We start from the raw sequence: 27,960 nt of genomic DNA, 5'->3' as shown, positions 1-27,960 counted from the left end.
ACCACTGTGAATGCTAAAGACTCAGTAAACTCACCCTCTGCAATATGCCAGTTTTCCAGACTTCTGAAGGAATTTCCTGTACAGACAAAACAGTCTTTGGTACTTAAGCTATTGAAGCATGACATGCTGTGTCTAGTGGTCCATCTGTATACAGTAATGCTCATAGGTTGGACCCACAGAAATTGTAAAGAGATGAAAAAAGATATTCAATTTCTATTAAATAATGGTGCTTTACATCAATCATAATCAGAATGGGGCAGTTTACTACACCCTGTCATGAAGTCAAAGGGTCAGTAGTGGGTTTTTGTAGATCATCACCATCTGAATCATGTAAATCTTATGCTTCAAAATAAAAAGATGTTGTCAGAGATTGACCTACTCAAAGTCCTTTACCATATTTCATTAGCTGAAGAAGATAAACCACAATCAGCTATTACTACACCTTTTGGTCTTGATGAATTTAGCTGTATGCCCTTTAGCCTTCATAATGCGCCTAGCACATTTCAGGATGATACTTTAACAGAACCTGAATCTCTGGAGCAACATTTTGAGCATCTAAATTCACTTTTTAAACAACTGAATGAGTATGTCTCATAATAAATGTTGGAAAATCAGTATTTGGTATCCAGTACAGTACTTAACATTCTTAGGTCATTTAATTACACCTGCAAGAACAAAACTGGATCCAGAAATGGTTGTGACAGTACAAATGACCCAAAACAGTCTATGAATTTAGAGCATTCTTAAAGACCATCAATTTTTATTGTCATAATTTGGAATGTACTGCTGACACCTAAGCTTCACTGACTGTCTACCTGAGAGGTACAACCAAAAATGACCAGAGACATACTGATGGACATAAGAAACAGTTTCTCAGGTCCAAAAATGCAATGATAATCTCACAAACACTATGCTTTTGACATTTTCTGGTTTGTACAGTCAAATTGCATTATTTGTGGATGCATCAGATTTTGCTACAGGTTCTGCATTGCAACAGTGGTAAGATAAACAGTGGAAACTAACAGGAGTTTTTCCAAAAAATGTTCACAGTGGCACAGAAGAAGTATTCCACATGTGTCAGAGAGCTGCTTAGCTGTCAAATATCTGTTAGAAGAAAGAGACTTCATTATTTAATACTGATATGTTCCTCTAACATATGCTTTTAAGCAAAAGAATGAAGAAACAATGTCAATTCAATTATGTAAGCTACAGTACATTTTGCAGTTTATTATGTATCTGTGACCTGTATTTGGTAAAGAAAATATTGTTGCTGATAGTTTAACATGGCTTGAAGAATTAACTCCAAATAACTATGAAGATATAGCTCAAGCACAAGAACATGATGAAGAATTTCATCAACTATAGTCTAGCCATCATACATCACTTAATTTAAAATACCAGTTGACACATGGAGCGAAGTAATTGTGGTGTGATGCATCTATACAAATTATTCACCCTTATATTCCTGAACCATTTAGATACATTATTTACCAACACTACCATAATTTGGCTCATCCAGGCATTAAGGCAGCTGTAAATATGATCTCATCAAGATCAATCTCTCATCTAGATCAATATTAAAAAATGGATGTCCAAAACTGAGCTAAAACATGTCCTGGTTGTCAAAAAACAAAGTACCAGACAAGTTTAAGTGCCATTAAGACACTTTCCTAGCATTGATGAATGCTTCAAAATAATTCACCTTGACTTGATAGGACCAATGTCCCCTTCTGATTAAAATGCTTATTATTTACACACATCAATATAGTTGGAAACTGGACAGATAGGCAGTACCTCTTTGAGACATACAAGTGGAAGCAGTAGCATAATCATTTTTCAGTTGTCAGATCACTAGATTTGGAATGCTGTATAAATAGTGACAGACTATGAAATACAATTTAGAACTGAGCTGTTTCAAACACTTTCCAAAATATGTGCTATAACTAATACAAGCTAGAGAATATCATTCACAGTCAAACAGAAAAACTGAAAGCTTTAATTGGGCATGTAAAGCAACAACCCAAGCCTATGATACTGTTAAATTAGACTCAGATAATATATGTAATCATTCTTGGTCTTAAATGTCCCATTAAAGAACACAGTAATGCTACAATTGCAGAAATGGTTTATGGCTTGCCCATCAGGATGCTAGGTGATTTTTTTCAAGAGCATGGCATAAAAGAGGATGTAGGTTTATCTCAATGTGGGTCACAACTGAAACATTATACGAATTGTCTGAAACCTGTACAATATCCCCACAAAGCAAAGGAAACACCATTCATACACAAAGACCTTAGACTCTCAACACATGTGTTTAAAAGGGTCACTCAACTGATGAAGGTATTAGAGCCTCCATAGGAAATCCCATATGAAATACTGAATGAAGTTCAAAATTTTTTGGACTCAAAGTGAATCTTCGTCAATTGATGAAAACTGGCATATGAGAACGATAAATATCCTGAAGAGACTCCAGATGATTTGTCAGCCCAGGGCAACTACCAAACTCTACAGAGGGTGAAAAACCTAGAAGAAGATCAATATCTAGCTAGGAAATTCAATTTCCTGTAAGATTAGTTGTCATCTTAAAATGACTGTGCTGCTGAGATGGGGTTGATGTGGGAACTTGACAAATTATTGTGTGCATTTGTCTTTGTAAAATGGTTGGAATGATAAGTTGGCATAATAGCATTTCCAGAATGGCTCCACAATATCCTTTGTTCCAAGTTTGCTAGTCCCACAAGTTTCACAGGATACCTCATGTGAAGTTTAGAAGGTAGGAGATGAAGTACTGGAAGATGTAAGGCTATGGGGATGGGGCATGAGTCATGCTTGTAGCTCAGTTGGTAGAGCACTTGTCTCCAAAAGGCAAAGGTCCCAAGTTTGAGTCTCAGTTCAGCACACAGTTTTATTTTGCCAGGAAGTTTCAAGTTTCAGCATTATTATTCTTTGGAATTTAACAAAAGAAGTTGTTACTCCATGATTTTTGTAATCAAGATTCATTGTGTGTGTGTGTGTGTGTGTGTGTGTGTGTGTGTGTGTGTGTGTGTGTGTGTGTGTGTGTATGTGTGTGTGTGTGTGAGTGAGTGAGAGGGAGAGAGAGATAATAAAATAAAATGAATGGTGAAGTCCAAGTTAAATTTAGTCTTTAATGAACTCCATGTGCAACATGTATGTCCTATTTAAATAATAGAATAGAAAAGTCAGGATAGTAACAGTAATAAGTAAATGCAATATCAGATTAATATGTCCAAAGTGATGCGATTAATTTTGCTATCATTTCTGGATAAACCATAATTAACACCTGTCATACCATTGTACCTTATCTCCCCTTTGCTTTGAAACTTGTCAACAATGAACCCTTCACCCCACTCATTGTTACGGTTAATATTGTGTATTTCTTCTTTCATGTGATTTTATTTGTATTTAAAAAGAACCTCATTTTTCCTTCCTCTATTTCTCACTTGTTACTTACTCTACATCCTTTATATTTTGCTATTATTTCATTTATAACTTTGATTCCAGTGCCTCCTTAACTGTTTCCTATGATCCAGTATTCTGGATATCTTTGTTGTCTAACTTCTGTTGTGTGTAATTTCTTTGAACACTTTATTAACATTTTGGTATGTTGTGAAGGAACCTCAAGTGCCAAATTCTAGTTATTCTAGAACACTGATATTTTATTGTTGATTTGTGGTCTTTGAATAATTAAGTACTAATAATTAAATAAGACCTAATTAACTAGTGGTTTCATTTAAAGAAATGTATTTTTGCACAATAAATGGATATTCTACCGCAAACTGAAAGAGCTTCAGATTTTGTTTGTTTTTAATAATGTCCTGTAATATTTCATAGGTATGAGGCAGTATTCAACATTGTGATTAGATTGCCACTATGCTTTGTGCATATTAAATAACTTTAATATCATATGAAATAAATAGAGTAGTAAAGGATATGCATACAAAAGGAAAACATAACTTAATATCTTTTATTTACAAAGTTCAGTTTCAAAATATCAGTTGAAACTTCATTTTGTTAACAAAACTGTCATATAAATAATATTTCCATACATAAAATGAAACAAAATACAAAAACAGAAAACTGAAGTAACTACATTTTCTGCACACAGCCATATCTTTACTATGCCCAGAGCACTGTAATAGAAACCCTCTTCAATATTATCATAAACTTTTCTTACCAACTTATTTCTTTGGTATTTCAGTAGATCTTTTCATAGATACAAACTATAAAGATTCATGTAAGTAATTGCTTTGGTTCTTTTCTGAAGACACAGTTTTAAAGTGGTACACAGATTGTTATTTGAAGTGAACCAATCTGTAAATATTTCAGGAAAAAAGTGTGCCAAAGGTTGACAATAGTACCTGTAGTTTGTTCACAGCAGGAAGTTACATAAATGAGATACTCTATTGGAAAACAGCTGCTAATTGCATATTGACACAATTGTCTAACAAACGTATTGTTTCTACCACAATCTATATGACAAAGCTATCTGGGAGATGCTATTTTAAGTTTTATTATTCTAATATTTTCTACATGACATTTTTCTGTCATTCTAGCATTGTAGATATTGTGGTTTGGTTAACAGGTTTCTCCTAGTTAAGATTTGACAGCTACTGTTTTCCATGCCAATGCATATATCATTTTTCTTTCCATCCTAGAGGAATATTATACATTCTAGGGACTACAAACATTCATGGAATACTTCTACAGCTTAATATAAGAAAAATAATATACATCATTTGCCCAATTCAGTATATCAGTATTAAGATGCTGTTAAAAATAACACAATAGATGGAAATTTAATGTCTGAATAACAAAAGTTTTACCATTTTCTCAAGCAGGTTTTAGGTTAACTAACATTTTTGTCCAAATGCAGATATAAACTTTTTGTCAACACATCTTGAATGGGCAAGTTATTTCTATTTCTACCTCATTATTCATTATTGTGCAAGACATCACTTGGAACCAATGCAATTTGTTAATTTACTTGTTGTGAAATTCTACAGGAGGTTCACTGTGTTCTATAAAACTTCTATGCTTTTAGTGGAAACCACTTTATACTGAATAACAATTATAGAGTATACAGCCTCAGGAATATTGCATATTTACTGTGCTTGAGCACTGCCAACAGTCTCTCATATTTATTTACCAATTGCTTCTTGAGTGATATATATATATACATAAATACATTCTTTTACATAACTGAACATCAATTATAGTCATTTGCATTGTCCACATACATCAATTATTTAAAAAAAAAGGAATATGCATAACTTCCAGAAGCTCATGAGTTCATATTATTGTGACGCTTAGATATCAAAATAGAATTGCTCAAGACACTTTCTGTTGCTCCCATTGAATAAACATATTTTTTTTTTTTAATTCGACACTCAAATGGGGACTTTTTGATAGCTTCTAACACATAAACCAGTTTATCAGTCTCATGAGAAGCCCTTCATAGGGCACTATAATGATACTTTAGGTGCTATATTTGCACTTTCTTTCCTTACTCATTAGCTTTGCTACTGATCATTTTCAATGCAGTCTGCCTCCTGCTGCAGGCCAATACTGCTGCTTGAGTGCCTCCTGTTACTTACAGGTACTTCAATATCTGGCTGGTAAGTTTCCTGAAGTTTAGCTGATTGGTCCTCAAGACTTTTCTTCAGGCCTTCAATTGTATGTACAAGCATCTGACGCCGTAACAGAGAGAACTGCCTTTTGTCATCAAATCTTCTCCTTTCATCTTCTTGTGCCTCTCGAACTTTTGCTTCAACTTCAAGACGTTCTTTCCGCAACTGTTCTAACTTCTCTTTTAAGCTTTCACGCCCACTCTTCTCTCCTGCTAAGATTAGAAGCAAAATTCTTGACAGTTATAAGTACAAACATTGTTACTGAGCAAATGTATTTTTAAATAATGCACAATGGTGAGAGCTTTATTTATGAAAAGTAAGTGGCAATGAAACTACAGTAAGTAAAAGAGATCAAAAACTATACTAGCAGTGAAATATTAAACTCATAATGGAATATTTACCTAAATGATACATTGGATGCCAGCAGTGGCGGCATGTTGTATATTAAGACAACTTTGTGGAAAGAAAGTGATTGGACTGTGTCACATCTGGTGACAAAGTTAATGATTACCATTTTATCCAGCTTTAAAGCTTTGTTTAAATGTGATACAACACTCTTACCTTGATGTCAGTTAAATGAAGGATCTGATAAGGGGTAAATGAAGTGTTTCAGAATAAAACATGGGAAACATGTTAGATTTTCAATTCCATAACAATGGCATGTAGATTTGGGAAAAACTGAAGCGGAAATTTGATGCACCAAAAGATGAAAGAAGGTAATACTATGCCCAGCAAAAGTAACAAAGATTACAAATGGTTCCCCATGTATGGTAATTACTTACAATGCATAGTATAATATATGATATAATACAAGTTTACAGTGGAAGGATACTGTTATTACTTAGATTCTTATGCCTTTCAAGGTAAATATAGTGAAATAATCTGTCGTAGCTTCTGTTGTATTTATAATTCTGTTATGCGGCAGTTGCAGTGAAGTAGTAAGTACTTATCAAAAATTTTGTTTTGAATTGTTCAAGGCACAAATTGAGAAGTCTTTTCAGAGCTTCTCCTCACACAAGAGAACACTGAGAAAAACTTATTGTCTGACAATTCAGAGGTGTTACACAAATAATAGACATTTCCCAGTGACTATGAATAATGAACAAAAATAGCAATAGGAGACCTCAATAACATAAAATTTGTAGGCCTCTGTTCATACATCCATTCTTAATACACTTTTTCAATTCTTGCGAATGGAAAATGGTAGTCAATAAAAATAATAGTAATAATAATATTCATACACATATGAATAAAAATAACAGTTGCCACTATTTGCAAAGAATTGCCACAACTCATTTTACACTTCTGAGATAAAATTAAACATATGACTCATCCCTCATGTTATCTGTCGTTGTTTTATCTCAGCTGGATGTTTCTGTTTTCTACTGTTGTTTTATCTCAGCAAGATGTTAGATGAATTGTACCTACTGTACACTTAACTTTGGCTTGTGTAATGACGTCTAATAGCTATGGGCGGGAGGATGAGCTAGATGGCAAGTTCTTTGTTTCTTGTCTTAACTTGAAGCTTTTATGCTCGTGTTCTGCTACACTATTCCTCACCCCCCCCCCCCCCCCCCCCCCCATGAACCATGGACCTTGCCGTTGGTGGGGAGGCTTGCGTGCCTCAGCGATACAGATGGCCGTACCGTAGGTGCAACCACAACGGAGGGGTATCTGTTGAGAGGCCAGACAAACGTGTGGTTCCTGAAGAGGGGCAGCAGCCTTTTCAGTAGTTGCAGGGGCCACTGTCTGGATGATTGACTGATCTGACATCGTAACATTAACCAAAACGGCCTTGCTGTGCTGGTACTGGGAACAGTTGAAAGCAAGGGGAAACTACAGCTGTAATTTTTCCCGAGGGCATGCAGCTTTACTGTATGATTAAATGATGATGGCGTCCTCTTGGGTAAAATATTCCAGAGGTAAAATATTCCCCCATTCGGATCTCCGGGCGGGGACTACTCAAGAGGATGTCATTATCAGGAGAAAGAAAACTGGCATTCTACGGATCGGAGCGTGGAATATCAGATCCCTTAATCGGGCAGGTAGGTTAGAAAATTTAAAAAGGGAAATGGTTAGGTTAAAGTTAGATATCGTGGGAATTAGTGAAGTTCGGTGGCAGGAGGAACAAGACTTATGGTCAGGTGAATACAGGGTTATAAATACAAAATCAAATAGGGGTAATGCAGAAGTAGGTTTAATAATGAATAAAAAAATAGGAATGCGGGTAAGCTACTACAAACAGCATAGTGAACACATTATTGTGGCCAAGATAGACACAAAGCCCATGCCTACTACAGTAGTACAAGTTTATATGCCAACTATCTCTGCAGATGATGAAGAAATTGAGGAAATGTATGATGAGATAAAAGAAATTATTCAGGTAGTGAAGGGAGATGAAAATTTAATAGTCATGGGTGACTGGAATTCCTTAGTAGGAAAAGGGAGGGAAGGAAACATAGTAAGTGAATATGGATTGGAGGGAAGAAATGAAAGAGGAAGCCGCTTGGTAGAATTCTGCACAGAGCATAACTTAATCATAGCTAATACTTGGTTCAAGAATCATAAAAGAAGGTTGTATACATGGACGAATCCTGGAGATACTAAAAGGTATCAGACAGATTACATAATGGTAAGACAGAGATTTAGGAATCAGGTTTTAAATTGTAAGACATTTCCAGGAGCAGATGTGGACTCTGACAACAATCTGTTGGTTATGAACTGTAGATTAAAACTGAAGAAACTACAAAAAGGTGGGAATTTAAGGAGATGGGACCTGGATAAACTAAAAGAACCGGAGGTTGTACAGAGTTTCAGGGAGAGCATAAGGTAACAATTGACAGGAATGGGGGAAAGAAATACAGTAGAAGAAGAATGGATAGCTTTGAGGGATGAAGTAGTGAAGGCAGCAGAAGATCAAGTAGGTAAAAAGACGAGGGCTAATAGAAATCCTTGGGTATCAGAAGTAATACTGAATTTAATTGATGAAAGGAGAAAATATAAAAATGCAGTAAATGTAGCAGGCAAAAAGGAATACAAACATCACAGAAATGAGATCGACAGGAAGTGCAAAATGGCTAAGCAGGGATGACTAGAGGACAAATGTAAGGATGTAGAGGCATACCCCACTAGGGGTAAGATAGATACTGCCTACAGGAGACCTTTGGAGAAAAGGAAGCCACTTGTATGAACATCAAGAGCTCAGATGGAAACCCAGTTCTAAGCAAAGAAGGGAAGGCGGGAAGGTGGAAGGAGTATATAGAGGGTTTATACAAGGGCGATGTACTTGAGTACAATATTATGGAAATGGAAAAGGATGTAGATGAAGATGAAATGGGAGATAGGATACTGCGTGTACAGTTTGACAGAGCACTGAAAGACCTGAGTCGAAACAAGGTCCCCGGAGTAGACAACATTCCTTTAGAACTACTGACAGCCTTGGGAGAGCCAGTCATGACAAAACTCTACCATCTGGTAAGCAAGACATATGAGACAGGCGAAATACCCTCAGACTTCAAGAAGAATATAATAAACCCAATCGCAAAGAAAGAAGGTGTTGACAGATGTGAAAATTACTGAACTATCAGTTTAATAAGTCACAGCTGCAAAATACTAATGCGAATTCTTTACAGATGAATGAAAAAACTGGTGGAAGCGGACCTTGGGGAAGATCAGTTTGGATTCTGGAGAAATGTTGGAACACGTGAGGCAATACTAACCTTACGACTTACCTTAGAAGAAAGATTAAGAAAAGGCAAACCTACGTTTCTAGCATTTGTAGACTTAGAGAAAGCTTTGGACAATGTTAACTGGAATACTCTCTTTCAAATTTTGAAGGTGGCAAGGGTAAAATACAGGGAGCGGAAGATTATTTACAATTTGTACATAAACCAGTTGGCAGTTATAAGAGTCGAGGGGCATGAAAGGGAAGCAGTGGTTGGGAAGGGAGTGAGACAGGGTTGTAGCCTCTCCCCGATGTTATTCAATCTGTATGTTGAGCAAGCAGCAAAGGAAACAAAAGAAAAATTTGGAGTAGGTATTAAAATTCATGGGGAAGAAATAAAAACTTTGAGGTTTGCCGATGACATTGTAATTGTGTCAGAGACAGCAAAGGACTTGGAAGAGCATTTGAATGGAATGGACAGTGTCTTGAAAGGAGGATATAAGATGAAAATCAACAAAAGCAAAATGAGGATAATGGAATGTAGTCAAATTAAACCGGGTGATGCTGAGGGAGTTAGATTAGGTAATGAGACTCTTAAAGTAGTAAAGGAGTTTTGCTATTTAGGGAGTAAAATAACTGATGATGGTTGAAGTAGAGAGGATGTAAAATGTAGACTGGCAATAGCATGGAAAGCGTATCTGAATGGCAAGGAAAGCGTTTCTGTAGAAGAGAAATTTGTTAACATGGAGTATAGATTTAAGTGTCAGGAAGTTGTTTCTGAAAGTATTTGTATGGAGTGTAGCCATGTATGGAAGTGAAACATGAACGATAACTAGTTTGGACAAGAAGAGAACAGAAGCTTTCGAAATGTGGTGCTACAGAAGAATGCTGAAGGTTAGATGGGTAGATCACATAACTAAGGAGGAGGTATTGAATCCAATTGGGTTTGTGAGGGTTAAAGGGACCAGACTGCTATGGTCATCGGTCCTCGGATTGAGGAGAAGAGAAGTTTGTGGCACAACTTGACAAAAAGAAGGGACCGGTTGGTAGGACATGTTTTGAAGCATCGAGGAATCACAAATTTAGCATTGGACGGCAGCGTGGAGGGTAAAAATCGTAGAGGGAGACCAAGAGATGAATATACTAAGCACATTCAGAAGGATGTAGGTTGCAGTAAGTATTGGGAGAATAAGAAGCTTGCACAGGATAGAGTAGCATGGAGAGCTGCATCAAATCAGTCTCAGGACTGAAGACCACAACAACAACAACAACAACAGCCTAATCCCTACAGCTTCATTCACATACACATTTGGCACAGTTATTGTATATATCTCCTCCAGCCCCATTTCTGTGTCTGTCTCTTCCTGTCCCCAGTCTCCATCCACCTCATTGTACCACCTCTATCTGTCCATCTCCTTCTCCCCACTCCCCCCCCCCCCCCCCCCCCCCCGTCTCATGTTGTTCATCACCTCAGCCACTTCCTCTCTGGTCATATCTTCCTACCCCTCTCTCTCTCTCTCAATCTTCTACTTCCTCATCTTCCTTTACAATATGCATACCTTCCACCTGCCTCCTGCATATTCATATCCTCCCTTGTCCTTGTCCCTGTCCACATCCTCTCCTCACTCATCTCTGTCCATATCCATCCATCTCATCCTCCTCGACACTTTCTATGTCCATCACCCCCTCCTATCCCTTCTCTAAATCTCCATATCACCCTCCCCTCTCTGTCTCACTATTCTTCTCTCCCACTCCCCCTCTGCTCAGCCCTGTCCAGTCCCATCCTCTGCAAGGCAAGCTGATACACCCTCAAAACACACCTCCTTCCTTCTTTCTCTACCTATCTCCTCTTCCTCCCTTCTCTCTGTCCACCACATCCACCCCCTCTGCCACTCTCCATCTCCTCTCCCCTGTCCCCACTCTGCCCATCTGCACCTGAAGTCCCTGCAAGTCATGCCAATACTACCTGTGCAAAACACCTGTAGTGTAGGGCAGCCTACATGCCAGGGGTAGAATATTCTCCCAGACACAGATGGAGATGCATGTGTCAGTAAAATGCTGCACTTCTTTCTTTTACACAGCTGAAATAACAAAAACAGAATCATTAGACAGCCAAAATCTAACTGCAGTTTTTGAATACACGTATTCTTCAAAATCACTGTGTCTGTGTGCAACTGTCTTGTTCTTTTTCTTTCTGATGAAAAACTCTCCATCTTTACTGTTCCGTAGGACCTACCTCAATCAGTAAAACAAAATCGAAGATCATTTTCTCGTCTGTCCATCTGTTTGAAACCTGGAGAGTCATAGAAGTTGAAATTTATGTTGCTTACTGAGGTCTATAGTTCTCTGATTGTGTAATAATTTTAAGCTTTTAAGTCAATCCAATCGAAAATATGATCCTTTATGTCATGTTTTGATACTGGTACTCTCAAATTCGCTCACTAAAATCTATTTGGTACTTCCCCTTGATGTGGAATCATGAAATTTAGCAAGGAGGAAGGTTTCACAGTACAAATAAAGTAAAAAAATCCGAAAAATGTGAATTAATATTGATATCACATGAAAAAGTTCTTTTGTTATTTGTTATCTGACTTCAAACCTGAAAGTGAAATATTCTCAAAAATCTTGAAATTCCTGGGATTGATATCTTACCAGTATGTGTGTCAATAACAGGCCAAAAATCATCAAGATCCTTGATTCCCAAAATGGATGAGCTGTCTATAGGGCCTACACATAACTAAAGTTTGTATGGAAGCCTCAGTGCGTGAGTCCTACTCGCACCTGGCCAGTTTTTTTTATAGCTGTTTTTGACACACTCATAAAAAAGTTTTTTCCAGGTAACCTCTCAGATCCAGTCCAAAATCAGTGTACAGCTTATCCCCAGTTTATACTCCAGTTAGGTGTTGTCTCACACTGGTGCAATATGGTTCCTGTGCTATTCCAAGAACATTCCAAATTCATACACCTGTCCCTTAGTGCCTGAGATAACTGAATATAAACATATTAACACCTTTTTTAAGCCACTCTGATGAACTGTTTCTAGCAGATTTGATTAACAATGTGCACTGGACAAAAATATGCAAACACCATTGGAAATGTGTGCTTGAAGATAAATGCAGATTCTAGCCAAGTCTGCATATGTTGCTGTTTATTAGACCATGAATGACACCTGTGCAACATCCTCAATGCATTAAGAGTGTCAGTCGTGTTCTATGTAGTAGTAGTAAGTGAATTATGTAGGAGCTAATTGAACCTGAACATAGGCATATTGTTGATGCTCATGTGAGTAAAAGTGTTTGGTGTTTCTAATGGCACAATATTGAAGATTTATATGATATACAGGGGAAGCAGAAAAACATCATTTGCTGAGCCATAACAGGGCCAAAAATGTGTATTGAGTGATCATGACAGATGATCATTGAAGAGAATTGTGACGAAAAATAAGGGGACGACAGCTGCTAAAGTAACTGTAGAACTTAATACCACACTTGCGAACTCTGTCAGCACCAACTCAACACAACAAAACCCAAAGGGAGCTCCATAATGAAGCTTTGTAGGGCGAGCTGAAACTCCAAAACCACTTAACAGTGATGCAAATGTCCTTTAACAGGAAAATGTGCTGTTGAAGCCATAAAACCTGGACTATGGAGCAATGGATGAGAGTGATTTGGTTGTGTGTGTCTTGTTTCACACTGTTTCCTACTTCTTACTGAGTTCATCTCTCTCCTCTCTCTCTCTCTCTCTCTCTCTCTCTCTCTCTCTCTCTCTCTCTCTCTCTCTCTCTCGCGCGCGCGCGCGCGTGTGCGCGCATGCGCATGCACACATGCGCGCACACACACACACACACACACACACACACACACACACACACAGACATTTTTTACTTTTTTCTTTTGCATTCTGTTGAAAATCCATAGCAGTATTAAATCATGCTGGATCTTGTCAATAAACATGTTTTAAACAAAAATAAAAAGACTTAACAGAAAAGAGGACTTGCAAATAACAACAGTGTCATTCTCTTATAAGTTTACTGTTGATGTGATTAATCATTTTCTGTCAAGTGTCACAGTGCTGGCAGAGAACATGGGTGGTCAATCAAACTCCAATGTAGCTTGAGATTGTGAGTGAAGTGTCTGCCTACTCTTTTGCTGAGGAGTTGACAAATTCTGAATCACATCAATTTATGAAAGAGATCATTGAGGTAGTCCTAACTGAGTTCAGTGTTGCGTCTGCCAGATGCCATAGTCATAAAATATTTATTTACAGATCCTGACATCCCAATTTAGAGACTTCACAAGGAAACTATACATTGAGGAACAAGTAAAGTTTACATCCACATAAAACTACACATTCACACACAAACATACACACAAAAACATCTATAAGAGTGTTCAGAATACATGGCTCGTCTAAGCTGTTATTTTCATTCCCTGGGGTGTTTTGAAACGTATTTATTACGAACAAGCAATCCAAAATCTGAATTAAGTTATCACATATTCTAATTTTTCCCCACATTTTTATTTTTAAATATGATAAAATACTTACCTTCATTGGTAGTATTTTTGGCAGAACCGCTTTTTTGTCTGAAAGATGTATGCTGGCTTTTTTCTAAAGACTTTTGCAGTCTGTCAAATGTTGCACTGCATGTGTATACCTTCCTTTTGACAGGTTCACTTTGTGGGCAGTATCTAGACCCATCAGCTGCATTTCCAATATCAATAGAGCGGAATGTTGTCAGAGCAGGTCTCTGAAAATTATTAGTGCTGGCAGAAACTGGTATCTTTGGAGAGAAAGTTACATCTTCCTGATGTGGGGTTGAGGAGCCATCAGATTCAGATGAACTGGATCCTTGCACTGGCATACTTCTGATATTTCTGTTCTGTCTCTTTCTTGGGCTGGCTAGGATTTTGTCTGGCTCTTTATGTCGCTTGAATGAGTCCTCTCCTGTCATCGAAAACGTGTTACCATTTTGCAAATCTTGATCTTCATTGTGATTCTCTACAATTCGTTTTGGTGAGGTTGTACGTGATCTTAAAATTTCTGGTGGTGACCTCAATTCATTTCTGGAGCCAGAATTTAATACTGTCGTTTCTTCATTAGCAGAATTTTTAAGCATTGCTGGTGGTTTGGTTCTGGGACAATTGTCATTGAGATAATTTGAGTTCAAGAAATATGGTTTAGGTTTTGGAAGCATGAAATTTGTAGTTTTATCCATTATACCTCCTTTCATGCTGACCAGAATATTTTCTGCTTCTAGGATTAACTCTCTATATTTACGGTCCGCTTCTTTGTCTGCTTCCACAAGTGCCATCTCAGATGAAAATGTTGCCAAGTAATTGGCATTGCCTCGAGCACCATTGCGCATCAGGCTGTTTCCTCCACCGTAGGTACCTCCGCAGCCAGTGTCGCTTCGTCTGGCTGTGGAGCTCACGGAATTTGAACGCTGTTTCTGAGGGGAGCAGTATACATCTGTAATCATCTTAGGTGAGACATCTTGGTTCCAGTTCCCATTGGCACCAGTGTTACAATTCATGGGATGCAGTGGTCTAATATTTTTGTTTATCAGCCTAGATGGCGAAAGTGGTACTCCTTCACCTTCAAGAATTCGCCTGCGCAGGCTTATGGGAGTATTTCCAGCGCTCCTTGTTCCAGTCACGCCAGTACGCTCCAGCATCTTCTGCATGAGGACCTTGTTGAGATTCATGACACTGGGACCCAGCTGTACGTCGGCTGATCTGTCGGTGTATTGCTGTGGTTGCGCCTGTTGCTGGTGATGCAACCCATTATGTTTGGGTAATGGCGATCCAGCAGCACCTGTTCTTGATCCAGCACTGGGCCACTCTCTTTCACGGTCCCGGTCGTGATCAGATTCGTGCTGTCTCTCCCTGATGCTGCTATTCGCAGAGCGACGCACAGAGCACCGAGATGGCCTCTTCTTTTCGCTCGAATTCCGTGACCCTGGCTGACCATGTGCCTGCTGCATATGATGGTGATGGTGGTGTCGACTGGAGCTTCTACGTCCCACTGGAAAACCATCGTCCGCCGAACTGCAACCAAACGAGACAAATTTTTAGACCTATAAAAGGCATTTTCAATTGAAATTAAAAATTCATGTTTAAATATTCAAGAAGAGCAATAAGATTCGTTTGGCTATGGGCACAAGAGATAAAGATTTTTCTTTCTGATAGAAGAAGTTGTCTAGAGGTAAAGCGTATCTCGACCGTCTGGCCTTTTATACTTTCTTGCAAGACAGAGTCCAAATTCGATTTATCTACTCACGGTCAGAATACGAGCATCAAATGAACCCAATTGTGGCATTCAACTCACATGGAAACATACACTGTGGGACTGCTCAGTGTCCGAACGATGGGTAAATTATTAGTGCTGGCAGAAACTGGTATCTTTGGAGAGAAAGTTACATCTTCCTGATGTGGGGTTGAGGAGCCATCAGATTCAGATGAACTGGATCCTTGCAGACAAAAGTTTTCAAGCCCAAGTGATTTTTTGGTGTGATCAGGAAATAAAGGAAACATCCTGCTAAATACACTGTCACGAAGCTGACGCAGAGACCTTATCATCTCAGTAATGTCTGGCCGCATCCGTGCCCACAGGCAAAAAATTTAGTCACCTCCATCCTAATGGCATGCAACATTCCACGCCATTTGTTACCAGCTGACACTCACTGAGGACTGGGCGATATTATGCTGATCACTCTCTCCTGTCGCAACACGTCACCTAGGTCGGTCATATTGTAGGTCTATTTTTTTATCAACATACATGGCGAAAGTGAAACTCCTGATCTTCAAGAATTTGCCTGTGCAGCGTTATGGGGATATTTCTGGTGCTCCTTGTTCCATTCATGCCATTACGCTCCAGCATCTTCTGTATGAGAACCTTGTTGAAATTCATGACACTAGGATCCAGCTGTACAACGACTGATCTGTTGGCATACTGTTGTAGTCGTTCCTGTTACTGGTTCTGGAGACCATTGTGTTTGGGTAGCAGTGACCCAGCAGTAGCCACTCCCAGGCCAAATCCCTGACGCCTATTGCATAGTTACAACGTTCTCTCGGGTATATTCAACTGAAGCTCGAGGACGATGAGGCGATTCCATTTGTCTTACGGTTCCAGGAAGTTCCTCAAAGTCTACAGTTTTAGCCTAGTACACATAAAATCTCTCGTCTTTAGAGTCCTCGTTAAGATCACAGGGAAATAACGATATATGGGTGCCCTTCAGTTGGAAGTGGTCACCGTGACTAAAGAACATTGTTATCTCAGACAGAGGACCAGTTTTAACATAATTAAAATCACCTCATGAAGACCACAGAGCCTCTTTCAGTTTGTATCACCCCTTAATAGCCACGGGCAACATCAATTGATGACTGTAACCTAGTGACTCGTAGTATGGGAATAGAGAATGCAACAGAACTGCGCACTGCCTCTTTAGAAATAACTGGGAGGGCAGCATGTAGCCATCTCTTAAGGTCAATTTGGCTTCCAGGAGTTCGTTAGAAATAACAATACGATTCTCCCAGCGCCATGGTGAGCAAAGATGTTGAACAACGGAATACATTCTATTGACCTTGGTTCAGTGGCGTTGGGCTCTCATCACAGATGAATTCAGGGTTTGTATGATGCCTGACGATTGTCGTAGAAGACTGTGAAGATAGCCATTTACCGATGCTTGTCTCAGACATGGAGTCTAACGGCTTCAGCAGGGAAACGCACGTCTCTTGCTTTGGGCCACTGTTAAGTAATGACGGACGCCACTTATTACTCTCAGGGACCATTTAAGGGCTGTGCGGTATCTGGACAGTAGCCACAAACCTGTCTTCCAGCACTAAGTTGACATTTCTACGATGGGCTCGTCCTTCAAGACGAAAATTGGCGAGCACGCCGCGCCAACTTGGAGAACACCGAGCTTCATAAGAGAGGAATAGAATGGCCGGTGGTATCTGTTGGCATGAATCCCAGTTGAGAATACTTGGGAACTGTTGAAAGTTGCAGTATGTGGTCACAGGAATCCTTCTAGAGCAACGTACATTCTCAAAAAGACCAGCCTTCGAAGAGTGGCAACATGTTTAAGCAGTAAATTGTGGACCAGCACGTGGACAGTAGAATTCAAACAGGTTTCTATGCACAGGGTGGAGCAACAGTCATGTTATCCAACAGCAGAATTTGTGCGAAGATGCACTGTCGAGTAGACTATGTTTATTTTGGCTATCGCTGCGTTTTATTTAACTGTGAAGTCTTTTTTTTATTTTCATAAGGGTTATTCTATTATCCCCTGTTCCCACTGAATCTAAATCCACTCATCTACGCAGACATTCGAAGCAGCTTATATTGGGAACAGCTTTCCAACCAGTGTTAGTATTTCCTACACGATAATACCATCCACCTGAATTGCTCTTAAACAGGTTCTAATCCTGTTAACAGTAAGCGCAAGTATGTTGTACCATTCATCAACCTAAGGACAGTCAACTCAGATAACTTGTTTAGCAAGTCTAGTTCAAAAATGGTTCAAATGGCTCTGAGCACTATGGGACTCAACTGCTGTGGTCATTAGTCCCCCAGAACTTAGAACTACTTAAACCTAACTAACCTAAGGACATCACACACATCCATGCCCGAGGCAGGATTCGAACCTGCGACCGTAGCAGTCGCACGGTTAGCAAGTCTAGTCACAATGTTCCAGCAGTATCACTAAGCTCTGTGCCCTGTGACATTATATTAGCTTATGTACTAGGGTGAGGCAATGGCTTCTACATTAAACAGAAAAGAAATATTTCTGAGCAACAGTCAAGACCGGTATACGGCCCAAGCGACAATCCCGAAAAGCATTTGATTCATTATTGTCAAAAGTACAACTATATGAGGTGTCAAGCAAAATCTGTGACTGGATTGAGGATTTCTTGGTATGGAGAATGCAGCAAGTTATTTCAGACTGAGACTCATCGGCAAGATCTACAGGTAATTTTGTGTGTACCCCACTGAAGCGTGTTGGGTCTCTTGCTATTTTTGTTATACGAGGGTTGTCCCACAAGTCATGGCGACTATGGTATTTCTTGTGACAGTGCGACAACATGAGAATTACACACTGTGCATTGAACTGGTACTGCAGTGTGTGTCAGAATGCCAACATAAAATACCGTTCCAGTAAAGGAGGTCACGGTCAACTGTAACATAGGCGTAGGAACTCTGTGTAAATTCATTGTGCACAAGTGAAAATGGAATAAAAATGAATAAAAATGAATCAAATGAACTGATGTGCCTCAAAATAATCCTCCAGTGCATATAAACAGCTTTGCCACTGATAGGGGAGGCGATGAATGCCATTTCTATTGCCACAAATGTGCGCCATTGTGTGACATGTTCCACATCCACGAGGATCTCCTCCACACGGATCTATGGAACGAAAACTAATCTAATCTCATCTGTCACTGACATGCCGTGAGGATATCCGTCATGTTTGCAAAGCGCCTCTCATGCAACGGTTTCCTCAGTTGTGAGATGAGGACGAAGTCGCATGGACTGAGGTCCACACTGGATGTTTCAGGTGCTGGTACCGAGCCAAACCCGCATGCGGTCGCATTGTGTCTGTTGACTTCGGTAATGTTTTCCCCGGGGCTTTCGAATGTATTTACTGCAAGTATGGTGATGCCAGACATTGGCACAACATACAATAGTTGCCATGACTTATAGAATGTCCCTTGCATCTTAACGAGCCTGCGGACAATATGAATAATAACTTCAGAAATTTCACAGATGTTACAGATACCTAAAATGAAGTACTGTCTGAAAGCAACTGAACAAATATCAGCCAGATCTTGACAAGATTTCAAAGTAAAATTGTGCACTTCAAAAGATGAAAAAAGGCCATATCTTATGACTGCAACGTCAGTGAGTCATTGTTGGAATCGATCAACTCGTACAAATACCCAAGAGTAACACTCCATAGGGACATGAAATAGAATGATGACATGTGCTTAGTTGTGAGTAAAGAAGGTAGCAGACTTTGGTTTATAGGTAGAATACTAGGCAAATGCAATCATTCTACAAAGGAGATTGCTTACAAATCATTCACCTACGTATCGCTACCATAGGGATCGTGAGAACAAGATCAGACTTATTACAGCACGCACAGAGACATTTAAACAGTCCTTCTTCCCGTGCTCCTTATGTGAATGGAATAGGAGAAAGCCCCAATACTTGGTACATTGGGACGACCCTCTGCTATTCACTTCACAGTGAACTGCAGAGTATGGATGGAGATGTAAACCACGTGATCAAAAGTATCCGGACACCTGGCTAAAAATGACTTACAAGTTCGCGGTGCCCTCCATCGGTAATGATGGAATTCAATGTGGCGTTGGCCCACCCTTAGCCTTGATGACAGCATCCACTCCCGCAGGCATACGTTCAATCAGATGCTGCAAGATTTCTTGGGGAATGGCAGCCCATTCTTCACGGAGTGCTGCATTGAGAAGAGGTATCGATATCGGTCGGTGAGCCTGGCACAAAGTCGACGTTCCAAAACATCCCACAGGTGTTCTACAGGATTCAGGTCAGGACTCTGTGCAGTACAGTTCATTACACGGATGTTATTGTCGTGTAACCACTCTGTCACAGGCGGTGCATTATGAACAGGTGCGCGATCGTGTTGAAAGATGCAATCGTCATCCCCGAATTGCGCGACAGCAGTGGGAGTCAATAAGGTACTTAAAACATCAATGTAGTGTCACTAAACAACGAGAGGTGCAAGCCCCCTCCATGAAACACACTACCACACCATAACAGCACCACTTCACCCGCTGGCAGATTACGTCCATCGGACATTCACCTCACCCACACCCTGCCATCGGATCGCCACATTGTGTACCGTGATTCGTCACTCCACAAAACGTTTTCAACTGTTCAATCTCCAATGTTACGCTCTTGGCACCAAGCAAGGCGTCGTTTAGCGTTTACCGGTGTGATGTGTGGCTTATGAGTAGCCGTCTAACTGTCATAGTACTTGCAGTGGATCCTGATGCAGTTTGGAATTCCTGTGGGATGGTCTGAATAGATTTCTGATATTACACATTACGACCTCTTCAATCGTTGGCGGTCTCTGTCAGTCAACAGACGAAGTCGGCTTGCACGCTATTGTGCTCTGTGTGTCCCTTCGCGTTTCATATTGGAAACAGTGAACCTAGGGATGTTTAGGTGTGCGGAAATCTCCCGTTCAAATCTATGACACAAGTGGCACCCAATCGCCTGACCACGTTCGAAGTCCATGAGTTCAGCGGAGCGCCCCATTCTGTTCTCTCACGATGTCTAATGACTACTGAGGTCGCTGATATGGAGTACCTGGCAGTAGGTGACAGTAAAATGCACCTAATATGAAAAATCTATGTTTTTGCGGTGTCCGGATACTTTGGTCACATAGTGTAGATGTAGACGAGTAGAAGTGACACAAGTTGCCACTTGGGACTCAAAGCTGAAAGTGGTGCCAGGGGCGAGCAGGGGCAAAACTTGTGTGCTGGGTGTAACATAATTCACAGCACAAACTGACACAGGGGAAAGTATAGAAACGAAGAACGTTGCAGTAAACACGGGTGCACAAGCAAACTGTTTGTAAGATAATTACAGCTGTGAAATTAGGAGACGCCACTGACTTATCAAATACTGTCCTAATTAACACAAATGTTTATAAGTGTAAAGTTTTCGATTAAGTCCTTGTTCAATTGGGCTTAAATTTCACCCAAGACTACCGTATCTTGCGCACAGGTACGAGTTATACGTGACTTTATTAACAGAATACTTATATTTCAAATCACACACACACACACATTTCGGATTTCCTTTTCAGCTGGATAGTCTACACAGTAATGTTTACCATGTTCATAAATTTGTAACTATTTTCATGGCAAATTTCAGAGTTTTCTTCAGGTGTAACATCTCAGGATGGCCTTGAGTTTAAATTAGTCATTTCTTCTCTTAATTCACCAACGGGAAAAAAATCTCAGCACCATGAAGGAACTGTGCAACATAAACATAAGTTGGTAAGCGTGTTTCTACATCTTAAAAATGAAGTCTGTATATGAGGTGCGACAATAAAGTAATGAGACTGATTTTCTTTGCAAGATGTGTCAACCCTACAAGCTTTCGTAGGCACAGTATTTTTTTGTTCAGTCGTGAGTTGTCGTGTAATAAGTTAACACGTGTTTGTGTCTCTCGTCATGGAAATGGAACCGCATAATATTGTGCAACGGTATGCCATTTCTTTTTGCGCTAAATTGGGTGCAAACGCGACGACAACGTACGGTAAGCTTCAGAAGGCTTTTGGAGAGGAGGTTATGTTAAGAGCTCAAGTTTTTCGTTGGCATAAAATGTTTAGTGACGGCAGAACGAATGATGAAGATGAAGACCGCAATGTACGACCATCAATCTCATGGGCGGATGTCAACTTGGCAAGGGTACGTGAACTCGTACGATCTGATCGAAGATTATCCGTGAACATGATTGCAGAAGAACTGAACAGCAATCGAGAAACGGTTCGTCTAATAATAACTGAAGATCTTGGTATGAGAAAGATTTGTGCAAAAACGGTCCCCAAAAATCTCACACCACAACAGCGAGAAACAAAGAAAAACATGGCAGCTCATGTGTTAGAGCAAACGGAAATCAATCCAGAATTGTTGGGCCGTTTATCACTGGTGATGAAAGTTGGTTTTTTCAGTACGATCCAGAGACAAAACGCCAAAGTTCGCATTGGTGCGCTAAGGGATCACCCAGACCAAAAAAAGCTCGCATGTCAAAGTCAAAAGTGAAACGCATGCTTGTGTGGTGCTCTGATTCCAAGGGACTTGTTCATGAAGAGTGGGCTCCTCCTGGACAAACAGTTAACCAATATTACTACAAAGAAATTTTAGAGAGACTTAGTAAAGGAGTTCTTCATGTCCATGCCAGCATTGCTGATAATTGGTTTCTGCATCACGATGATGCGCCATTCCACACTGCTCAGTCATTACAGCAATTTTTAACTTCAAAACAAATTTCAGTACTACCACAGCCACCTTATTCACCAGATATCGCTCCGTGCGACTTTTTTCTATTTCCAAGAGTCAAAACGGCAGTCAAGGACACCATTTTCAAACAACACAAGATGTCCAACAAGCTGTGACGAGGGTCTTGGAGGATATTACAGAAGATGATTTCCAGAAATGTTACCATCAGTCGGCCGAGGTGGCCGAGCGGTTCTAGGCGCTTCAGTCCGGAACCGCGCTGCTGCTACGGTCGCAGTTTTGAATCCTGCCTCGGGCATGGTTGTGTGTGATGTTCTTAGGTTAGTTAGGTTTAAGTAGTTCTAAGTTATAGGGGACTGATGACCTCAGCAGTTAAGTCCCATAGTGCTCGGAGCCATTTGAACCATTTGTTACCATCAATGGTAGAAGCGCTGGAAAAAGTGTGAGCAGTCAGAAGGGAACTACTTTGAAGGAGACAACACTAAACTTGACTGAAGCGGTAAGGAACTTTTTTTTCATATCAGTCTCATTACTTTATTGTCGCACCTCAAAGACTTCACACCAGTTGCATAAGAGTGGTGGTGCTAGTAGCGCCACTATTAGGATGCAATCATGTTTGCTTTAAACACACGCTGTAACGGTCTTGAGCGTTAGTTACTACTGAGACTGGATGAGGTAAGTTGATTTTGGTCAAAAATGCCTCAAGGGCAGCAAAGATACCATTATCAACACCTCACTGAATATGCGCAAGGTAGTGTAATGGGGCTACGAGAGGCTGGGTGTTCCTGCTGCGATATCGCAAAATGACTGAGCCTGAATTCAAGCCACTGCACACGATTACTGGCAGCGGTGGTCACAAAAATATACAGCCGCAAGAAGACCAGTATCCAGACGGTCACATGGCACTACCGATAGGCAGTTTCAAATCGGTTGCTTCAGTTATAGCTATGAGCCAGACGCCCTGTAGCGTGCATTCCGTTGACTGCAAATCACCGTCATTTTTGACTTCAGTGGCATCATGCGAGAGTTCATTGGAGGGCAGGATGGAAGTCTGTTGTGTTTTTTGATGAAAGCTGATTCTGTCTCGGTGCCAGTTGTGGCCGTGTGTTGATTAGGAGGAGCTACTTGAGGGCCTGCAACCCATCTGTCAGCGTGCTACACACAATGAACCTACACATGGAGTTTTGGTCTGGGGTGTGATTTCGCATGGCAGCAGGTATACTCTCATGGTTACCCCATGCACCCTGACTTCAACGTTGTCTCTCAGTATGGTGATTCAACCTGTTGTGCTGACATTCATGGGCAGCACTTCAGTGGGTGATTTCCAACAGGATAACGCTCGTCCACAAATCGCTTTTGTAACCTAACATACTCTCCAGAGTGCTGACATGTTGCCTTGGCCTGCTCGATCACCAGACCTGTGTCCAGTCGAAACGTATGGGACATTATGGGACAACAACTCCAGTGTCATCCACAAACAGCATTAACAATCCCTATACTGACTGAACAAGTGAACAGGCATGGAACACCACGACACAGACTCACATCCGGCACATGTACGACTCAATGTATGCACGTTTGCATGCTTGCATTCAACGTTCTGGCAGTTACATAGGTTATTAACGTAACAGCGTTTCACATTTGCAATGGCTTATCTGGCGCTTACATTAACCGGTGGTCTTGCAATGTTAATCACTTAAATATGTTAACTAGAGAAATGAATTCCCGAAATGTCATTGCAATACATATTTTTTCGTGTTGCTATTTTTTTCTGTCAGTGTATTTACCACTCTGAAATAACATTCAGAAATTCAAGAATGCCTATATACTGCTTATTTTGGAAATAAAGAAAGCCACGATCACTACATTTAGACTTATTTTTAAAGGTTCTACCATGAGCCCAAAAAAAGGCAATTAATATTTGACGGAAGGGGGAAGGGGACAAATAAATGGTCACTTCTGTGGAAATAGATATCGAGGCGGCCCTGGTAACAAGCATCAATTTCGTTACATTTCTTTGTACAGCAGTGAATACGTGAGGGATCTGCTGTAACATGGTCCATCCATGCTCTGTTATAATCGGAATAGCCCACAGTAACACTTAACACCTACAAGTCACTGTAACATAAGTTCGACGGGCAAAATATTAGTTACCCTTTGAAAGATCACATTGGTCGCTTTGAAGCGGTGTGGATGGTGCAGGACTGGTAATGTGGATCTCAACCACTGTTGTAAGTCATGGCAGTGAAGTAGTGTACTTGCCAATCGGTTGAATGGAATTCAGTGCAGGAAGGCCACTCAACGTGCAGGCGTGACAGAAGGGCTGAAAGAGACTACCGTGTCCGGACGTACCCATCACCACACCGTAAATGGAGCTGGCCGATCTGCTGTTATATCAAGACTGTCCATCGTAGCTACAAGGAATGGAGTACTGTTCGCAGCTATGTAGCTCAGAGGAAAATAATGTTCGTAAAAAGACTAAGTGACATGGACCGGCGAAGAGTGTGACTTCTTGTGAATGACATTCAGTTGCAAACACGAGAGGGACTGCTACTGTCAGCGAATGTAGGTCCATCGCAACCAATTTCCGAGCGAACAATGCGAACAGAACTCCACACAATGGACATTTGTAGCTGGTTACCTAGCAAAAGGCCGTTGCTCAATGGGGCCAAAGAATACAAACACTGGGCAGTTGCTGATCGGAGGTGGTGCTGTTGGGGCCCGAGATGTTTCGAAGGTGTCTGTCATATCATGACTCGGGCCCGCTCATTCATTCACGGTACCGTGAATAGGAAACAGGACATTTATCTGAACATTCTCTCTGACCCTTCCCTTTACAATTATGACTATACTGTGGACACTACTATCTTCCAAGATGAGAACAACCATGATCATAAGGTTGGACAGATACATTCCTAACTGGATGAACAGTCAGGCATCCTAGTGCACGTCAATTGGATCGACAAATCACTTACCTTAATCCCCCAGAAAATGTTGGAAACAATCCAGAACAGCGGCTGACACGTAGCAATCAAAATCCCCGAATTTGGCAGATCTACGTGATTTGACTATTAATGAGTGCCTTCAACCACATATGGCATACCTGAAGAAAACTGAAAATCAGCTAGACTTATAAGGTAAGGAATAGGGAAGTTCTGCAGAGGAAAAGGAATGTGTGCAAAACACTGACAAGGAAAAGAGACAGGTTGATATGACAGTTATACCGTGAATAGGAAACAGGACATTTATCTGAACATTCTCTCTGACCCTTCCCTTTACAATTATGACTATACTGTGGACACTACTATCTTCCAAGATGAGAACAACCATGATCATAAGGTTGGACAGATACATTCCTAACTGGATGAACAGTCAGGCATCCTAGTGCACGTCAATTGGATCGACAAATCACTTACCTTAATCCCCCAGAAAATGTTGGAAACAATCCAGAACAGCGGCTGACACGTAGCAATCAAAATCCCCGAATTTGGCAGATCTACGTGATTTGACTATTAATGAGTGCCTTCAACCACATATGGCATACCTGAAGAAAACTGAAGCCATTATCAAAGCTAGAGGCAAGGACAGATGACATCAGCGTGATGTCCTCTGAAGATTACAAACTTTTTATTCAGTGTGCTTATCAATATCGTCAATGAACCTTCAAACGTAATATTAACTGTCGATCGTTGAATGAAAAGACAACTTCGTAAAAAGCTTTTCCACCACAAGGGAAGCTTAGAATCGTATTGTGATGTTTTTGTTTTTTTTTTTTTTTTTTTTTTTTTTTTTTTTTTTTTTTTTTTTGAGACGGGTGGGGTAGGGGGGCGTGGTCATCAGTCTTCTGACTGGTTTGATACGGCCCACCATGGATTCCTCTCCTGTGCCAACCTCTTTATCTCAGAGTAGCACTCGCAAAATAAGTCCTCAATTATTTGCTGGATGTATTCCAATCGCTCTTTGTCTACAGTTTGTGCCCTCTACAGTTCCCTCTAGTACCATGGAAGTCATTTCCTGATGTGTAAATAACTGTCATATCAACCTGTCTCTTTTCCTTGTCAGTGTTTTGCACACATTCCTTTTCCTCTGCAGAACTTCCCTATTCCTTACCTTATAAGTCTAGCTGATTTTCAATATTCGACTGTAGCGCCTCATCTCAAATGCTTCGATTCTCTTCTGTTCCGGTTTTTCCACAGTGCATCTTTCGCCGTCATACAATGTTGTGCTCCAAACGAACATTCTCAATCTATATTCTGTACTCTTTAGGCTGTTCATTCTGTTCAGCAGATCATGCAGTTTTTGCTGATTTTCACTCAGGATAGCAATGTCATCAGAGAATCGTGTCATTGATATCCTTTCATCTAGAATTTTAATTCCACCCCTGAACCTTTCTTTTGTTTCAATCATTGCTTCCTCGATGTACAGATTGAACAGTAGGGGCGAATGACTACGTCCCTGTCTTACACCCTCTTTATTCGAGCACTTCGTTCTTGGTCGTCCACTCTTACTATTCCCTCTTGGCTCATGTTCATACTGTATATTACCCGTCTCTCCCTATAGATTACCCCTATTTTTCTCAGAATTAGAACATCTTGCACCATTTTACGCTGTCGAACGCTTTTTCCAGGTAGACAAATCCTATAACGTGTCTCGATTTTTCTTTAGTCTTGCTTCCGTTATCAACCGCAACGTCAGAATTGCCTCTCTGGTGCCTTTACCTATCCTAACACCAAACTAACGTCTCTAATACATCCTCAATTTTCTTTTCCATTCTTGTGTACTTTATTCTTGTCAGCAACTTGGTTGCATGCGCTGTTAAGATGATTGTGCGATATTTTTCGCACTTGTCAGCCCTTGCAGTCTTCGTAATTCTGTGGATGATATTTTTCCGAAAGTCAGATTGTATGTCGCCAAATTCCACATACTAACGTGAATAGTCTTTTTGTTGCCACTTCAACCAATGATTTTAGAAATTCTCATGGAATGTTATCTATCCCTTCTGCCTTCTTTGATCTTAAGTCCGCCAAAGCTCTCTTAAATTCTGATTTGAATACAGGATCCTACATTTTTTCTAATGGAGCTCTCTCTCTTCTACCATATCAGACAAATCTTGTCCCTCATAGAGGCCATCATTGTACTCTTACCACCTATCCGCTCTCTGCTCTGCACTGAACAGTGGAATTCTAGTTGTATTCTTAATGTTACCACACTTACTTTTAATTTCACCGAAGAGTGTTTTGACTTTCCTATATGCTGACTCGGTCCTTCCGATAATCATATCTTTTTCGATTCCTTCACATTTTTCATGCAGACATTTCATCTTAGCTTCTATGCACTTCCTATTTATTTCATTTCTCAGTGACTTGTATTTCTGTATTCCTGAATTTCCACCGAACATTTTTGGACCTCCTCCTATCATCTATCAGCTGGAGTGTTTCCTCTGTTACCCATGATTTCTTCACTGTTACCTTCCACAAACACAGCTAAATCATGACTAGGAACATCTCTTGTACTGAAGGATAACGAACGCCGAGAAATACGAAAGGAATCATTTACGAGTTCCAAAACCTTACGAGCAGTCCAGCTAGTACAACTACTTTTCGCCTGGGGTTAAAAAGAATGAGGTGCAATGGTCGATCAG

The 27,960-nt window shown here is 40.3% G+C and overlaps 1 protein-coding gene across 3 annotated transcripts in view; it reads right to left on the bottom strand.

Moving 5' to 3' along the window:
• Positions 1–3,969: 3,969 nt before the first annotated feature.
• Positions 3,970–27,960, bottom strand: part of LOC126351910 (uncharacterized) — a 1,029,617-nt gene continuing 1,005,626 nt past the window's right edge. For all 3 annotated transcript variants that reach the window (XM_050002645.1, XM_050002643.1, XM_050002646.1), the window contains exons 9-10: positions 13,858–15,359; positions 3,970–5,857 (exon numbers count right to left, since the gene is read on the bottom strand). In XM_050002645.1, the coding sequence (XP_049858602.1) occupies positions 5,541–5,857; positions 13,858–15,359 (1,819 nt within the window). In that variant the 3' untranslated portion in view covers positions 3,970–5,540. The remainder of the gene's footprint in view (positions 5,858–13,857; positions 15,360–27,960) is intronic.

The sequence above is a fragment of the Schistocerca gregaria genome, chromosome 1 (genome assembly GCF_023897955.1).
Source record: "Schistocerca gregaria isolate iqSchGreg1 chromosome 1, iqSchGreg1.2, whole genome shotgun sequence".
Taxonomy (NCBI): Eukaryota; Metazoa; Arthropoda; class Insecta; order Orthoptera; family Acrididae; genus Schistocerca; species Schistocerca gregaria.
This window is presented reverse-complemented; position numbering and strand designations above follow the sequence as displayed.